This window comes from Nematostella vectensis, chromosome 7 (genome assembly GCF_932526225.1).
Source record: "Nematostella vectensis chromosome 7, jaNemVect1.1, whole genome shotgun sequence".
Taxonomy (NCBI): Eukaryota; Metazoa; Cnidaria; class Anthozoa; order Actiniaria; family Edwardsiidae; genus Nematostella; species Nematostella vectensis.
This window is the reverse complement of record NC_064040.1, coordinates 2,677,803-2,694,679: the sequence shown is the minus strand read 5'-3', so window position 1 is coordinate 2,694,679 and position 16,877 is coordinate 2,677,803. Positions and strand designations below refer to the sequence as shown.

The 16,877-nt window shown below is 41.9% G+C and overlaps 1 protein-coding gene, 1 long non-coding RNA gene and 9 other non-coding genes across 11 annotated transcripts; 1 reads left to right on the top strand and 10 right to left on the bottom strand.

The window, feature by feature from the left end:
• The first annotated feature begins 5 nt into the window (after positions 1-5).
• Positions 6-14,563, top strand: LOC5508025 (DNA-directed RNA polymerase III subunit RPC6). The gene is made up of 8 exons (XM_048730458.1): positions 6-224; positions 5,481-5,551; positions 5,863-5,930; positions 6,074-6,186; positions 6,327-6,470; positions 6,882-6,989; positions 13,488-13,682; positions 14,033-14,563. Exons 1-8 carry the CDS (start codon positions 45-47, stop codon positions 14,108-14,110), a joined length of 957 nt encoding a protein of 318 aa, XP_048586415.1. The 5' UTR covers positions 6-44; the 3' UTR covers positions 14,111-14,563.
• On the bottom strand, positions 5,549-9,507 carry LOC125568360. The gene is made up of 2 exons (XR_007312287.1): positions 9,311-9,507; positions 5,549-6,458 (listed from the first exon to the last, which is right to left on the bottom strand). It is a non-coding gene; the product is annotated as an uncharacterized LOC125568360 (long non-coding RNA).
• Positions 14,564-15,438: 875 nt separating the features above from the next.
• On the bottom strand, positions 15,439-15,509 carry Trnaa-ugc. Its single transcript has one exon. It is a non-coding gene; the product is annotated as a tRNA-Ala (tRNA).
• Positions 15,510-15,586: 77 nt separating this feature from the next.
• On the bottom strand, positions 15,587-15,658 carry Trnaa-cgc. Its single transcript has one exon. It is a non-coding gene; the product is annotated as a tRNA-Ala (tRNA).
• Positions 15,659-15,731: 73 nt separating this feature from the next.
• On the bottom strand, positions 15,732-15,803 carry Trnaa-ugc. Its single transcript has one exon. It is a non-coding gene; the product is annotated as a tRNA-Ala (tRNA).
• Positions 15,804-15,881: 78 nt separating this feature from the next.
• On the bottom strand, positions 15,882-15,953 carry Trnaa-ugc. The gene has a single exon. It is a non-coding gene; the product is annotated as a tRNA-Ala (tRNA).
• A 224-nt stretch (positions 15,954-16,177) lies between these two features.
• On the bottom strand, positions 16,178-16,249 carry Trnaa-cgc. Its single transcript has one exon. It is a non-coding gene; the product is annotated as a tRNA-Ala (tRNA).
• Positions 16,250-16,323: 74 nt separating this feature from the next.
• Positions 16,324-16,399, bottom strand: Trnaa-ugc. The gene has a single exon. It is a non-coding gene; the product is annotated as a tRNA-Ala (tRNA).
• A 74-nt stretch (positions 16,400-16,473) lies between these two features.
• Positions 16,474-16,543, bottom strand: Trnaa-ugc. The gene has a single exon. It is a non-coding gene; the product is annotated as a tRNA-Ala (tRNA).
• Positions 16,544-16,624: 81 nt separating this feature from the next.
• Trnaa-ugc lies at positions 16,625-16,696 on the bottom strand. The gene has a single exon. It is a non-coding gene; the product is annotated as a tRNA-Ala (tRNA).
• Positions 16,697-16,773: 77 nt separating this feature from the next.
• Trnaa-ugc lies at positions 16,774-16,845 on the bottom strand. The gene has a single exon. It is a non-coding gene; the product is annotated as a tRNA-Ala (tRNA).
• Between the last annotated feature and the right edge of the window lie 32 nt (positions 16,846-16,877).

The following is a 16,877-nucleotide window of genomic DNA, read 5'->3' as shown; positions in this document are numbered from 1 at the left end:
TACCCTGTGTAGGCCTGGCTACACAGCCCAACCAACAATCCAAGATGGCGGTCGCAGACATAGTTATCAAGCAAGAGGCCGTGGAAGCTGTGGATTTACAGGACCGAATACTAGAGCTATGCAAAGGAACGCCTAAAGGCATTTCGGACAGGACGATACTACAGGACATGCCTTCAGTATCAGCAGAACAGCGTGTGGCGGCCATAAACAGACTCTTGTCAACGGTACGAAACACTTATGCATAAAGTGAATGTTCGACATGCTTCTTGGTCTATGCAAGAGAGCATAAGATAAGAGAGGGATACTTTGTTATTACCCGCGCGCCATGTCAATTCCCATCCTGGCTATTTGCGCGTGAGGATTTGCTCCTTGTATTTTGTCCTACTCCCCCGCCGTTTGCATGTTGCTGTTTTCCCGACGTACTTAATCAATGAAAATCGATCATCAGAAATCAATCAATAAATCAATGTCAATCGATAAAAGTTCCTTAACTAGTATCGATTGGTATTGTCCAATCGATGACCAATCGAAAGTCACACGAAGATCGTCAGCCAATCACATCGATTGATATCGATTTACATCGATAACTTGCAGAGACCACAGGGGGAGTTGCACGTGTGTCGCCGTATTTGAGAGGCACTGGATAAAAGCTCTTTAGCCTGGTCTTTGGACATACACCAATATGTATGCATAGGCATCACAGTTACAGTCCCAGTCTAAGGTACGGACATTTTGTTTGGTAGTCAGGGATCTCGAAGGAATCTTTTGGCTGGGTAAAAAATGTCCAAATTTGGGGGGTGTACTGATTGTAGCGTAGCATTTTTCGTGGCTATGGAATTTAAGAGATGACAAGTTTTTTTTCGCATTTTACCAGGGCATTTTATTTTTTCTGACGGAGAAAAAGGGAAATATGGGTGCACTAGTCAACCCCTGAATGATCACGGCTCATGAAGGGGCTTTCGACGAAAAATTCAGCTACAGTTACAGTCTCAGTTTACAGTTTTTTTTATCGGAATGGTCTTTCTCATCAACAGATATGGCAGTATGCATGGGCATCTCGCGAATCCACGAACGCTGCTCAAAACTATTTTTTTAACAGTCACATTTCACAAGTACCACTTCGTACCACTTTTAAAGTTTTACGAAAAAAGAAACCGGCTTTCTGCAACCTAGGTTTATCCAAATGTTCACTCGAACTGGATCTTAATTTTGCTCTTGTAATCTTGCCGCACCCAAACTTGCATAACTGAAACACAGCATCACCAGTACCAATTTTATGTTTTTACTGATAGCAAAACTCTTTACATAATGCAGCTTATGTAGAAAAGCTTTGCCAAGACACGAACACATCATATAACGTAATGTATATTTTATTCTCATTCCCATATAACATTGCATATAGGTATTGCAACAAACGTAAAACTTTGATAAAATAATAACAGGTTTATACTGATTAACAAATGATCACACTTTAAGGACATCTCCAGCCAAGCAATTTTTCATTGACATATCAAGCCACCCTAAGCCCTATTATCTAGGGGAAATTAATAACAATCAATCTTCAATCGATGAAAATCGATCATCAATCAATATCAATCCATACAAGGTCACGAATACCTTGGTTATTGATTGGTCATCGATTTCCAATATCAATCGATTGATTGTTATCGATTGCTAATGATTGGTATTGATTGTGATTGATTATTGGTTTTATCGATTAAGTACGTCGGGTGTTTTGTAAAATTGATAGAAATTAAAAGAGATCATGTAAAATAACTTGGAAGAAGAAAACAAGTCTAACTTGAGTAAGCAAGATTGGCAAATATACTTACAGAAAGCTAAATCCCTGAATAGTTTAACTGTTTTGTTTGTCTGATGGGCGAAGTCAAGTCAAGAAGAAAGAAAATATTGACAAGCGATAAAATGGCTGTGATACCGCGTTTGATTCAAATCCCGACTCCAGCTTGTATAATATACTTAATACTTATGCCAGATACTTTACTGGCATTAATCATCACAAAAATGCATTCCCTCACTACAAGGATAGTTTTATGAAATATATTTTTCTTGGATTCCTTTTCAATTCACCGGAATATTCACAAAAATCAATCTAACTTACAGATTTCGTTTAACTATTACAGGAAGTTAATGAATGCAGAACAAAATTTTTGATGTTATTAGTGCAAATAGGGTGGTTTTTTTTCGGTTTCAAGTCACAAAACAGCGGCAAACAACGAGATGTGTAAATGCCAAAGTGCTGGGGTAGAGTGAGGAAAAATGCTCACGCGCATTGGTGGAGTGGTGGTTACTAAAAACTGCTAGGATGGGAATCGACATGGCGCCAAAGTGTCCCTCTCTTATGCTCTCTTGATCTATGTTATATATGTTGCAGTCAATAATGAATGTCAGTCCAAAATGAAAATGGACTAGTAAAAAATGAAACCAAACCAGTCCATATTCGTTTTTAACTAGTTTAAGTAGTGGGGTTAGGGTCAGTTTAAGTAGTGGGGTTAGGGTCAGTTTAAGTAGTGGGTTTAGGGTTAGTTTAAGTAGTGGGTTTAGGGTTAGTTTAAATAGTAGGATTAGGGTTAGTTTAAGTAGTGGGGTTAGGGTTATTTTAAGTAAAAAAATAGAACTAGCGACTAACAAAGACGACGAAAACAAACACAATTTGATGACAGCAGCTTTAATCGTTGTGAATACATGAATCTAATAATAAGTGGTACTGTCGTTCTACTCATTCATACAGCCATTACAGTCATGTGGGTCATTGAAGGTGCGCATAGCGAAGGTTGCTATTCCTCTGTGGAATAGTCAAAGACTATGTTGGGCTTGGCAATTTTTTTCAATCTATTCAGGGAAATTAATGAATCAATCACACCAAATTTAGTGACAATTCTTGCATTGTCATTTGCTTTCTCTATTATCTTAGCAAGAAGGGAGTTTGGATGTAGCGGACCTTTATCGACTACATTGATCTTTACAGAAACATAATCATTTTCTTGAAAGTTTAGCTTTCTTGGTCGTGTTTCCTTCATTTTCCGATTATAACTTGCCTGGTTTTCAAACACTTGGTCATTTTCACGTTTTCGCTTTTGTGCTCTTGTCTCAATGATGATTCCACTTTCATCTTCTTCCATATTTTGATTATGGCTTTCTATGGTGCTGACTGTCATGGTAGCTGTTTTTGATGTCGCTGCCCTTTCAGGGACTGTCTCGCTCTTTCTTTTTCGTTTTTGGGCTCTTGTCTCAACAGTGGCCAGCTCTTCTTCTGTATTACTCACGGATTCGACTTTATCATCGTTGTTTCCTTCTTCTTGAACGGTGCTTAGGATACCGGTTATTTCCCTCGTTGGGGTCAATGCCTTCTCTTTATGGGGGAAGATTCCAAAAACAACTTCGTAGGGCGATTTGCCAATTGCTCGATGAAGAGTGATATTTTTTTGTAGGCCACCTCATTCAGAATTTTGCACCAATCATTTGATGCTAATCCCTTCTCTTTAATGAGGCTCAACAAATTCTCCTTTACTAGTCGGTTTGCTCTCTGGACAAGTCCCTGAGCAGAAGGGTTTCTTGGAGCCCCTCGGGCTTGTGGTATGTTGAACTTTGCGCAGAAGTCATCAACGCTCCCTTTAAACTCTCCTCCCCAATCTGTGTGCAATTTGCATGGAAACCCGAACTGCCAAAACAAGGGCTCGATGTTTTGGGCGACTTCAAGACTTTCCTTCTTTTTCAGTGGAAGTAGCCATGAGTACTTGGAAAAATTATCTTCAACATGAAGAGCCCATAAATGTCTCCGTCCACAATTGCAGGGTATCTTACGAAAATCAATTAAATCCATTTCCAGGTGGCTCAAAAATCCATCTGCCTGAGTAGGTTTTGTCACCGGCTTCTTGCAATAGTTGGTGAGGCTGGCTTGTTCTTGATGCAATTTGCATATGGAGGTAAATAATGTTATGATTTGTTTAGGTAGGTTACTATAATTCTCACTGAGATACTTGGCAGTTTTATCCCTCCCTCGGTGGCAGATTGCTTTGTGAGCTTGCGAGAGGACATTGTGGATGGTCGATTTATGTACAACGTACTTTCCCTTGGCATCAATGACTCTTCCTTCCTCGTCAACGTTCCACTTATTGCGAATGATTTTCAACTTATCATTGTCCGACAGTGCGATGTCTTTCTTCTTTTCTGGCGTCGTACATTTCAGCCATTGCTTGGCCTTCTCGTAAAATTCGTCACAGATGTATAATGTTGTGTTGCTTTTGCTAGACTTACTTTTTTCCTTTAATTATTCTAATTTCGAGTAGAAATCGTCTGCATCGACACAGACGCTAGAAGCCATTGCTAACCAAACACGCTTTGGTGACTGCGCTTGCGTGGAGTTTTGTATTGTTGTTCATTTCCCAAGAGGCGCCACAGTTATAAAATTAGTTTCTAAACCGTGTCTTCCATCGCAATGTCTGGATGGCAGAGTGGTTAAGGTAACGGACTGGCAAGCTAGAGATAGAGAGTTCGATCCTAGTGGTGGCACATACTGGAAAAAAAGGTAAGATAGAATTTATAACAGTAGGCAGGCAGGTAGGTAAGGAATAGAGGAAAAGGAAAAAGCAGGAAAGGAATGAGAGTGAAAAGGAAAGGAATGGGAGAAAGGAGAAAAGGGATGAGAGATAGTGGAAAGGAGCGAGTAGAAACAAAATGGAATAAGACTTTTTAACCCCCGAAAAATACCTAGCCCCATTTTTTTTAAAGAGACCCCAAAAAGGGAAAATCCCTTTTTAGAATCATTGACATATTCAACCATATTATTTTAGACTAGTCCAATTTCATTTTGGACTGGTTTGGTTTCATTTTGGACTAGTAGATTTTTATTTTGGACTAACATTCATTTCCGACTACAACATATACACCCGAACTAAAGTTGCACTCGGAGAATCCATGTGTCGTAGTCCACAGTGACACATCGGTATGAAATAAGCAGGCTGAACAAGCACAAACAATAACAAATAATATAGGTTTGTAAAGTCGTAACATTTTTGTTTATGTACTTGTGAACATTCACATGGTTTTCTGAAATCAGGATTTAGCCATTTGTGCATTACTTCTGACCCACTGTAGATTATGCCACATAGACAATTGCAACTTTAAAAGCAGTGAAACTTTACAGGAATTAAGAGACCGATTCACCACTGATCTGTCACAGTTCTGTGGCCATACTTTTAAAACTGGGGGGAGGGGCACAATCAAGCAATATGACAAATATTATGTGAGTTATATGAACTAAAAATTTTACTTGATTTAATGTCATGTATAGTTCAAATAGTGGCATATTTTTTCTAATGTTTTGTGGTTTCTTTTCAAAGACTAGAATAGTCCTCAGGAGGGGGATGGAGGTAAATCTCCCTGGCCCATGAGAACGCTACCGCGTTGAACCCCTCCTCACATATCTTGATGAAAACATTTGTCTATGTTCATATTCTTAGGGGAAAATTGAACTTCTAAAGAGTGGGTCCCAGTTACTATACAAGTACAAAGATGACCAACAAACAAATCAGTAAGAATTCTGTATTATTATGTTAAAAAAGGTAGATTAATCCCGGTTGACATGGCTCGGTTCCAGCAGCCCAAACATCTCTTGTTTTACTGACAAGCCAAGCTCAATTCCACAAGTAGCTTCAAAAATAAATGCAAGCCAAATTGATTAGCATGCCTCAGGGATGGAAGCACCTCAGTGCTCATATTTATATAAAGATATCTTTAATCATAGGCAGTCAGTAAACATAGTGTGATGTCATGGAAGCTCAACTCTTATAAGCCCATGGTTTCTGGTTGTATTCATTTTCTTACTTCTTATTCTTTCTGCAGGAAAACTAAAGGTTTTGAATTAGAGGAAAAGCTAGTCTATCAAACCATAGAGGAATCTAGCAATAAAGGTACTCGTTTTATAGTGGTGCCCCCTGCGGCATATAAAATTATAACATAGAATTATCATATTTTTTACATGTAGAGATAAAAGTTATCCTCTTTAAATTTCTATTTATAAATCAGCCTTTTTGCTGCTTTCCAATGTAAACAGGTATTTGGATCAGAGACATCAGATATAAATGTAATCTGCAAATGACCCAGCTCAATAGGATCATAAAGACGTTAGAGAGCAAGAAACTCATCAAAGCTGTCAAGTCTGTTGCGGTGAGTGGTAATGCAGCCATTTTTGTCATCTAATTTCAATATGAATAAAGACTACTTTCAGTCACTTGTGCACCTTATACTTTATATGTTTCTGAATCAGGTTTTTTTCATGACTCTAATCTGTTTGACTTCCCATCCAGGCATCCAAGAAGAAGGTTTACATGCTGTTCAACCTTGAACCTGATGAATCAGTCACCGGAGGCGCATGGTACAGTGACCAGGATTTTGAGGCAGAATTTGTTGAAGTTTTAAACCAGCAGTGCTTCAAGTACCTTGAACAGAAGGTGATCTCTTGCCAAAAACAACACAGGAGTTTGAGAAAGACAAAAAAGAGGGGTTAATTTTTTGAACATCCAGTGAATCGTGACAAGCCAAATTTCTTGTTCATCAAACAGCTTTTGTATGACACACTAACTATTACATCAAATAATAGATACTGGTAATAGTTAAGCAAAATATTTTGTATTGATCTCAAACACAGCACCCAAACACAAATATTAATTGATCGCTGAATAGAGCGTATTCTCACTAGGGAACGATAAGCAAATAATTTTTCAACCCTCACTGGCACGCAAGCAACTTAACTGATTGATTTTCTTGCGCATGCGTTAGATTCCTTGCCCTTGTTTTGCACTTGCGTTTGTACTCAATTCCTAGTGAGAACCAACCTAAATATATATAATGTTCTCTTCCAGCTTCGTCAGGCAGAAAAACTCCATGCAGACCCTGTGGCCCGGAGAAACGCGTCATATGCTCCTGCTGAGGATGTCTGGAAGTACATCACACAACTAGGCATCAGCAAGGTACTATGGGAACGGGTGTCTTTCTTTCTTCTGGGGGGGGAGGGAGGGGGGTCTGGGAGTACATCACGCAACTAGGCATCAGCAAGGTACTATGGGAATGGGTGTGTTTCTTTCTTCTGGGGGGGGGAGGGGGGTCTGGAAGTACATCACGCAACTAGGCATCAGCAAGGTACTATGGGAACGGGTGTCTTTCTTTCTTCTGTGGGGGGGGAGGGGGGTCTGGGAGTACATCACGCAACTAGGCATCAGCAAGGTACTATGGGAATGGGTGTCTTTCTTTCTTCTGGGGGGGGAGGGAGGGGGGTCTGGAAGTACAACACGCAACTAGGCATTAGCAAGGTACTATGGGAATGGGTGTATTTCTTTCTTCTGGGGGGGAGGGAGGGGGGTCTGGGAGTACATCACGCAACTAGGCATCAGCAAGGTACTATGGGAACGGGTGTCTTTCTTTCTTCTGGGGGGGGGGAGGGAGGGGGGTCTGGAAGTACAACACGCAACTAGGCATTAGCAAGGTACTATGGGAATGGGTGTCTTTCTTTCTTCTGGGGGGGGGAGGGAGGGGGGTCTGGGAGTACATCACGCATCTAGGCATCAGCAAGGTACTATGGGAATGGGTGTATTTCTTTCTTCTGGGGGGGAGGGAGGGGGGTCTGGAAGTACATCACGCAACTAGGCATCAGCAAGGTACTATGGGAACGGGTGTCTTTCTTTATTCTGGGGGGGGGAGGGAGGGGGGTCTGGGAGTACATCACGCATCTAGGCATCAGCAAGGTACTATGGGAATGGGTGTGTTTCTTTCTTCTGGGGGGGGGAGGGAGGGGGGTCTGGAAGTACAACACGCAACTAGGCATTAGCAAGGTACTATGGGAATGGGTGTATTTCTTTCTTCTGGGGGGGAGGGAGGAGGCATTAGCAAGGTACTATGGGAATGGGTGTATTTCTTTCTTCTGGGGGGGGAGGGAGGGGGGTCTGGGAGACATCACGCAATTAGGCATTAGCAAGGTACTATGGGAATGGGTGTCTTTTTTTCTTCTGGGGGGGAGGGAGGGGGGTCTGAAAGTACATCACACAACTAGGCATTAGCAAGGTACTATGGGAATGGGTGTATTTCTTTCTTCTGGGGGGGAGGGAGGGGGGTCTGGAAGTACATCACTTAACTAGGCATCAGCAAGGTACTATGGGAACGGGTGTCTTTCTTTCTTCGGCTGGGGAGGGAGGGGGGTCTGGGAGTACATCACGCAACTAGGCATCAGCAAGGTACTATGGGAACGGGTGTCTTTCTTTCTTCTGGGGGGGGGGGAGGGGGGTCTGGAAGTACATCACGCAACTAGTTATCAGTAAGGTACTGGGAACGGGCGTCTTTTCCCGCGCTTTTCAAAACTTATTGAATAATAGTGACCATTCGGATGTTGTCATCATTAGTCTAGGTTATTCATCTCGGCGTCTTCATCTCTGTGAAAAATTGCTCAGCAGGGCTGACTCTCCATTTCTTGGTTTATGGTATTAAGAAATTATAGTGCATATTTTACCTCGAATCTACCGTTCACACACACAAAATAAACACTGCATCAAAACAAACGTTATTTGTGCAAAAATAAAGGGACACGAAAATGTGGGAAACTAAAGGTTAGAAATAAAAGCATAAAAATAAGGGAAACTAGGGTGCGTCTAAAATCATTTCCCTAGATTAACCACGTTGACTGGTATAAGTTATCTGGTATAGTTATTATTCAACTTATTGAATAATAGTGACCATTCGGATGTTGTCATCATTAGTCTAGGTTATTCATCTCGGCGTCTTCATCTCTGTGAAAAATTGCTCAGCAGGGCTGACTCTCCATTTCTTGGTTTATGGTATTAAGAAATTATAGTGCATATTTTACCTCGAATCTACCGTTCACACACACAAAATAAACACTGCATCAAAACAAACGTTATTTGTGCAAAAATAAAGGGACACGAAAATGTGGGAAACTGAAGGTTAGAAATAAAAGCATAAAAATAAGGGAAACTAGGGTTCGTCTAAAATCATTTCCCTAGATTAACCACGTTGACTGGTATAAGTTATCATTATTTGGGTTTTCGTATTGAATCAAGATTTTTCGATTTTCGAATTAGGTAATTTTGCGCGAAATTCCACATTTTTAAAAAAAATGATTGTTCATGCGACTGAAATTTTAAGAAAAAAAACGCTTTAGCGAAAGAAAAGAAAGCTTAATGGACGCATTCGGAAGGTGTTTGGTTTTCGAAAGAAAATGTTAAAAATCGAATTAATCGATATCTGGTTCAAAACATTAAAATAAGCACATGTCAAAACAAACCTGAACTTGCGCCCCTTGTCATTATGCCAACCATAACAACATTCTAAGACGGAAATAGGGTCTTGGCAAAAATGAATTTGAGTTTGTACTTCAACTTGCCTCAAAAGGTGAATTCACGACGAATTGTTTATCAATAGGAGTAAGACGTGTTTGTTTTCAATAGTCCGAGATGCCATTATTTTCAAGTATGCTTATTGCATGCTGGTAATTTAGTTAAATTAATTCACAGGGCTTCAATCTTTTTATTGTTATTTTTCAGCTGTCTCCTGTTTTGTTGTTTTACCAAATGTTTATGCTTGAAAACCAACCACCTTTAAGCCCTCAAAACATTTTTTTTGAAATGAAATAAGTAACTTCTTATTTGTTTAAGTCCACAAGCCTCTTAGATAAGCCATAATATTTCCAAAACCGCTTAGGTAAAATAGAGGTAAACATTCCTGTTTGACAAGAAACAGAGGGACCTATATCGATATTAACGACGCGACTTTTATCAGCTGGGCGTTTTTGTGTTTAATGACGAAAATATTGAAAATGGAATCGCAGAAGTTAATTGCTGCGTTTCAATCAATGCATTGGACATAACAACTTAATGGGAAAAGCCAGCTGCTAAACCGTCTTTTCGAGGCATGCCCTCGAACTTCGCTCATTAGTTTCTTTGATTTGATTAGTCGAGTGAGAAATCATTTAGAGCCATTGGTTGGACTGGCGCTAGACATGCTGTCCCGGTGACCGTGATTCTGGGTACTCTCGTTATTTAGTCTGGTCTCTTGATTCTATAGTAGTTAAATATCAAGCTTCAAGTCGACACCGTCGTATGATTTTAGAGGTGGGAGCTCTGGAAGCGAAGCGAGTAACATTGTTTCGATTGTTTTTGATCGAAGCGAGCCGCATAGATTTCTTGGAACTAAACCGCACATATCAGAAGATGTTTCAAGGACTACGAGAAAGTCTAGTAGAGAAAAAAGTACTCTTTTGCTTGCTAATGTGTTTGTCTTATTAATGTGCCCGTCTTTACGACATCTCTGAACGATGCTGCTCTCTCGTCGTGGTACCGTGGTCGTGTTTTACGTCGTGGCGCTAGTAGATACATGTGCTCTGCCGTGTTTTTCAAACTCGTCATCATCTCTGCCTTGTTATGCCGCCACCGAGGTGTGCTGTGCAGGTCTGTGCATCACGGCGTCTTCGTGCATTGGATTTCCTTGCTATCTAGACTCAGAGTGTAACCCGGATAAAGCGAACGGAAGTGCACTGTGGTGCTGTAACGGCCAATGTGATACTGGTAACTGCAATGATATGACCCCTGTTATAGTGGGCAGCGTAGTGGCCGTGTTGGGACTTGTCGTGAGCATTGCCTTCTTCTCTTGTTGCTGCCGGCGACAAGATCGATCTACAACGCGGCGTCCTTCGCTCACACTTAACCAACAGCAGCCTCCCCCTGGTAGCTTAAGTCCACATACAGACAAATACGCCTTTGCTAGGGGGGTGCAACCTTCCTATCAGCAAAATAAGATTTCGGAAACCTCTTTGTGCGATATTTTCGATGTACAGGATCCACCTCCACTTTGAGTGCGCAACATATTAAGTGTTGTGAAGAGTACTACAATTATGTGGAAGTTCAAGATTATGCATCAAATAGTATGGATTTAAACTCTGATTATACCAAATAGTTTATTCCACCCTAAAACTTTGAGTTCAAGGGAAGTGATTTATATTTTCTTAAAACTGTTTTAAATAATGTTTTAACATTTTAACATATTAAAATATCTATCACTTGGTGAAGTTTGTGACCTTTAAAAGTGACGGTTTTATTGAGATATCTAGGAAAATTAATTCCACGCTATAAAGTATACATTTTTGGGGGGTGGGTCTCTATTCAGAATTGCTCGGTGCGAGATACTCTATCACTGGTGTTCCATCTGAACCATGCGCCACTTTTCTTGCTGGATTTGTTTTGGGAACGGGATGTATTTAGTGACAGAGCCTTTCGTTTTTTAACATTGCGACAAATGTGATTTCTCCCGTGAGGAAAACATTTTGAATCATATTATCCGGTTTGAGTAGAAGAAGGTAAGAGATGTTTTGATACTTTAGCGTCATTTTCAGAAATGTTAAAATGTTGTAAACGGTATAAAAGAAAAACGAGAGAGCATTGAGATAATGCGAGATATGCAATGCGGAGTTCACTTTTAAGTCTCGGCCAGTGTTCATGACCAAGTGTTCAATAATCGACTTGTTGATTGACAAGTTTTCCTGTCTCAGCCAGACTTAACCCCTTTTAGTGTCCATTACTGACTTGTTGATTGACATGTATTGCTATCTCAGCCAGACACAACCCCTTTGAGTGTCCATTAGTTTATTGTTGATTGACAGGTCTTGTTGTCTCAGCCAGACTCAACCCATTTGAGTGTCCATTTCTGACTTATTGATTGGCAGGTCTTGCTGTCTCAGCCAGACACAACCCCTTTGAGTGTACTTTACTGACTTGTTGATTGACAGGTCTTGCTGTCTCAGCCAAACTCAACCCGTTTGAGTGTCCATAACTTGCGTTGTTGATTGACACGTCTTGCTGTCTTAGCCAGACTCAACCCCTTTGAGTGTACATTACTGACTTGTTGATTGACAGGTCTTGCTGTCTCAGCAAAACTCAACCCCTTTGAGTGTCCATAACTTGCGTTGTTGATTGACAGGTCTTGCTGTCTCAGCCAGACTCAACCCCTTTGAGTTTACATTACTGACTTGTTGATTGACAGGTCTTGCTGTCTCAGCCAGACTCAACCCCTTTGAGTGTCCATTTCTAACATATTGATTGACAGGTCTTGCTGTCTCAGCCAGACACAACCCCTTTGAGTGTACATTACTGACTTGTTGATTGACAGGTCTTGCTGTCTCAGCCAAACTCAACCCCTTTGAGTGTCCATAACTTGCGTTGTTGATTGACAGGTCTTGCTGTCTTAGTCAGACTCAACCCCTTTGAGTGTCCATTTCTGACTTATTTATTGACATGTCTTGCTGTCTCAGCCAGACTCAACCCCTTTGAGAGTCCATTTCTGACTTATTGATTGACAGGTCTTGCTGTCTCAGCCAGACTTAACCTCTTTGAGTGTCCATTAGTTTATTGTTGATTGGCAGATCTTGCTGTCTCAGCCAGACTCAACCCCTTTGAGTGTCCATTTCTGACATATTGATTGACAGGTCTTGCTGTCTCAGCCAGACACAACCCCTTTGAGTGTACATTACTGACTTGTTGATTGACAGGTCTTGCTGTCTCAGCCAGACTCAACCCCTTTGAGTGTCTATTACTGACTTATTGATTGACATGTCTTTCTGTCTCAGCCAGAATCAACCCCTTTGAGTGTCCATTACTTGAGTTGTTGATTGACAGGTATTGCTGTGTCCATTACTTGAGTTGTTGATTGACAGGTCTTGCTGTCTCAGCCAGACGCAATCCCTTTGAGTGTCCATTAGTTAATTGTTGATTGGCAGGTCTTGCTGTCTTAGCCAGACTCAACCCCTTTGAGTGTCCATTACTTGAGTTGTTGATTGACAGGTCTTGCTGTCTCAGCCAGACTCAACCCCTTTGAGAGTCCATTTCTCACTTATTGATTGACAGGTCTGGCTGTCTCTCAGCTAGACACAACCCCTTTAAGTGTACATTACTGACTTGTTGATTGACAGGTCTTGCTGTCTCAGCCAAAGTCAACCCCTTTGAGTGACCATAACTTGCGTTGTTGATTGACAGGTCTTGCTGTCTCAGCCAGACTCAACCCCTTTGAGTGTCAATTTCTGACTTGTTGATTGACAGGTCTTGCTGTCTCAGCCAGACACAACCCCTTTGAGTGTCAATTTCTGACTTATTGATTGACAGGTCTTGCTGTCTCAGCCAGACACAACCCCTTTAAGTGTACATTACTGACTTGTTGATTGACAGGTCTTGCTGTCTCAGCCAGACTCAACACCTTTGAGTGTTTATTACTTGAGTTGTTGATTGACAGGTCTTGTTGTCTCAGCCAGACACAACCCCTTTGAGTGTCCATTACTTGAGTTGTTGTCAGGTCTTGCTGTCTCGTCCAGGCAATTCCTTGAGTGTCCATCAATTGACATGTTGATTGACAGTTCTTTTTGTCTCGGGCAGACACAACCCCTTTGAGTGTCCATTGATTTCCGTGTTGATTGACAGGTTCAGCTGTCTGTGCACGATATCGAGACTATTCTGAGCACGTTGATATTCGACGGACGCGTGGAGACCACCATCGTATCGGCCGGCACCTCCACCTCGCGCACAGCCGTCAGTGGACAAAAGACCCTCTACCGAGCGATCTTCCCCATCGTGCCGTCCACAGGGCTCATGACGTCACCGTGCGGGGTGTGTCCGGTAAGAACAAGGCGATGTGAATACTGAAAAGCCTGGAACTCTGATCACGCGGGGTCCCCTTAAACTCGAATTGTATTCGTTTTACCGTGTAATAAAACTTATTTTTAGTAGCTCTTTACTCGGATAATTGGAACTGAAGATAGGGACAAACCGAACTCCTTGCTATTTTCAGCTATACCCCCTAATTCGAGTTTGTTGTTTAAGATGAGTTAGTCCCATCACGCGTGTAAGGATTTATATATTTTGCCCAAGTGATTATATGCAAATATGAGCAGATAATGTTTTAAACCCCACCTTGAATAATGAATTTCGTTTCTAGATGACAGAAATAAACTATATATTTCCTGCAGGTGATCGACCATTGCCGAGACGGTGCCGCAATATCTCCCAAGACCTGCATCTACATGAAAGACTGGCTCGATCTATAAAAAAAAACGAACCTGTTAGACACCCTGTGTGGTCTCAACCGAACGAGACTGGCCCAGGCAGGGCGTTTAAAATAAGGCATCCTGTGAGATCATTGCCGAGTAGTACTGGGGCAAGATAGGCAATGAGGAGAGTAATCACGTGAAGCCTCAACCGAGTAGGGGTGCAGAAAAGGATGATGGGAGAAATATGGGTAACCCTGTATGAAAACAATCGAGAAGGACTGGGGACAAATAATCGACGAAAGATGAAGACCCTGTGTAGTCACAGCCAAGTCGGACCGGGACGAGATATGGAAGATAAACTACATTCATCTGCATGTAACTGACAACAATGCTGTAGTTTGGCATTTAACAGGAAGCTTGATTACCAAATTAAGAAAATAGTATAAGTCAACGTGAATCTTGTTACTTTCCTTTACTTCAAAAAACATATATAAAGAAAATTAGAAAATATTGGAGATCCGCATGCAAATCGGACGCTCTACCACTGAGCTACATCCCCTAATACACTTGCAAGTTTGTCATATCATTATGCACCCTTCAATATTTCTCATTTTCTTTAAGGAAAAATATAAAATATTGGAGATGCGGGAATGAAACCCCGGGACTTCCGCATGCAAAGCGGACGCTCTACCACTGAGCTACATCCCCCAATACACTTGCAAGTGTGTCATAACACCATCAAGACTTGAATAATCCACATTTACTTAATGGAAAAAAAATAATGGAGATGCGGGGTATCGAACCTCGGGCCTTCCGCATGCAAAGCGGACGGACGCTAAACCACTGAGCTACATCCCCCAATACACTTGCAAGTGTGTCATATCGCCATCAAGACTTGAATAATCCACATTTCCTTTAGGGAAAAAAGAAAATTTTGGAGATGCGGGGGATCGAACCTCGGGCCTTCCGCATGCGAAGAGGACGCTCAACCACTGAGCTACATCCAACAATACGCTTGCAAGTGTGTCATATCGCCCTTAAGACTTGAATAATCCACATTTCCTTTAGGGAAAGAAGAAAATATTGGAGATGCGGGGATCGAACCCCGTGCCTTCCGCATGCAAAGCGGACGGACGCTAAACCACTGAGCTACATCCCCCAATACACTTGCAAGTGTGTCATATCGCCATCAAGACTTGAATAATCCACATTTCCTTTAGGGAAAAAAGAAAATTTTGGAGATGCGGGGGATCGAACCTCGGGCCTTCCGCATGCGAAGAGGACGCTCAACCACTGAGCTACATCCAACAATACGCTTGCAAGTGTGTCATATCGCCCTTAAGACTTGAATAATCCACATTTCCTTTAGGGAAAGAAGAAAATATTGGAGATGCGGGGATCGAACCCCGTGCCTTCCGCATGCGAAGAGGACGCTCTACCACTGAGCTACATCCCCCAATACACTTGCAAGTGTGTCATATCACCCCAAAGACTTGAATAATCCACATTTCATTTAGGGAAAAAAGAAAATATTGGAGATGCGGGGGATCGAACCCCGGGCTTTCCGCATGCGAAGCGGACGCTCTACCACTGAGCTACATCCCCCAATACACTTGCAAGTGTGTCATATTACCATCAAGACTTGAATAATCTAAATTTCCTTTAGGGAAAAAAATATTTGAGATGCGGGGAATCGAACACCGGTCCTTCCGCATGCAAAGCGGAAACTCTACCACTGAGCTACATCCCCCCATACACTTGCAAGTCTGTCATATCACCATCAAAATTTTAATAATCCACATTTCCTCTAGGGGAAAAAAGAAAATATTGGAGATGCGGGGGAACAAACCCCGGGCCTTCCGCATGCAAAGCGGACGCGCTACCACTGAGCTACATCCCCTAATACACTTGCAAGTTTGTCAAATCACCCTCAAAAGTTTCATAATCCAAATTTCCTTTAGGGAAAAAAAATATTTCAGATGCGGGGAATCGAACACCGGTCCTTCCGCATGCAAAGCGGAAACTCTTCCACTGAGCTACATCCCCCCATACACTTGCAAGTCTGTCATATCACCATCAAAACTTTAATAATCCACATTTCCTCTTAGGGAAAAAAGAAAATTTTGGAGATGCGGGGGATCGAACCCCGGGCCTTCCGCATGCGAAGCGGACGCTCTACCACTGAGCTACATCCCCCTATACACTTGCAAGTGTGTCATAACACCATCAAGACTTGAATAATCCACACTTACTTAATGGAAAACAAATATTGGAGATGCAGGGGAACGAACCCCGGGCCTTCCGCATGCAAAGCGGACGGACGTTCTACCACTGAGCTACATCCCCCAATACACTTGCAAGTCTGTCATATCACCATCAAAACTTTAATAATCCAAATTTTCTCTAGGGAAAAAAAATAATGGAGATGCGGGGGATCGAACCCCGGGCCTTCAGCATGCAAAGAGGACGCTCTACCACTGAGCTACATCCAACAATACGCTTGCAAGTGTGTCATATCGCCCTCAAGACTTGAATAATCCACATTTCCTTTAGGGAAAGAAGAAAATATATTTGAGATGCGGGGGATCGAACCCCGTGCCTTCCGCATGCGAAGAGGACGCTCTACCACTGAGCTACATCCCCCAATACGCTTGCAAGTGTGTCATATCACCCTCAAGACTTGAATAATCCACATTTCCTTAAAGGAAAGAAGAAAATATTGGAGATGCGGGGGATCGAACCCCGGACCTTCCGCATGCAAAGCGGACGCTCTACCACTGAGCTACATCCCCTAATACACTTGCAAGTGAGTCATATCACCATA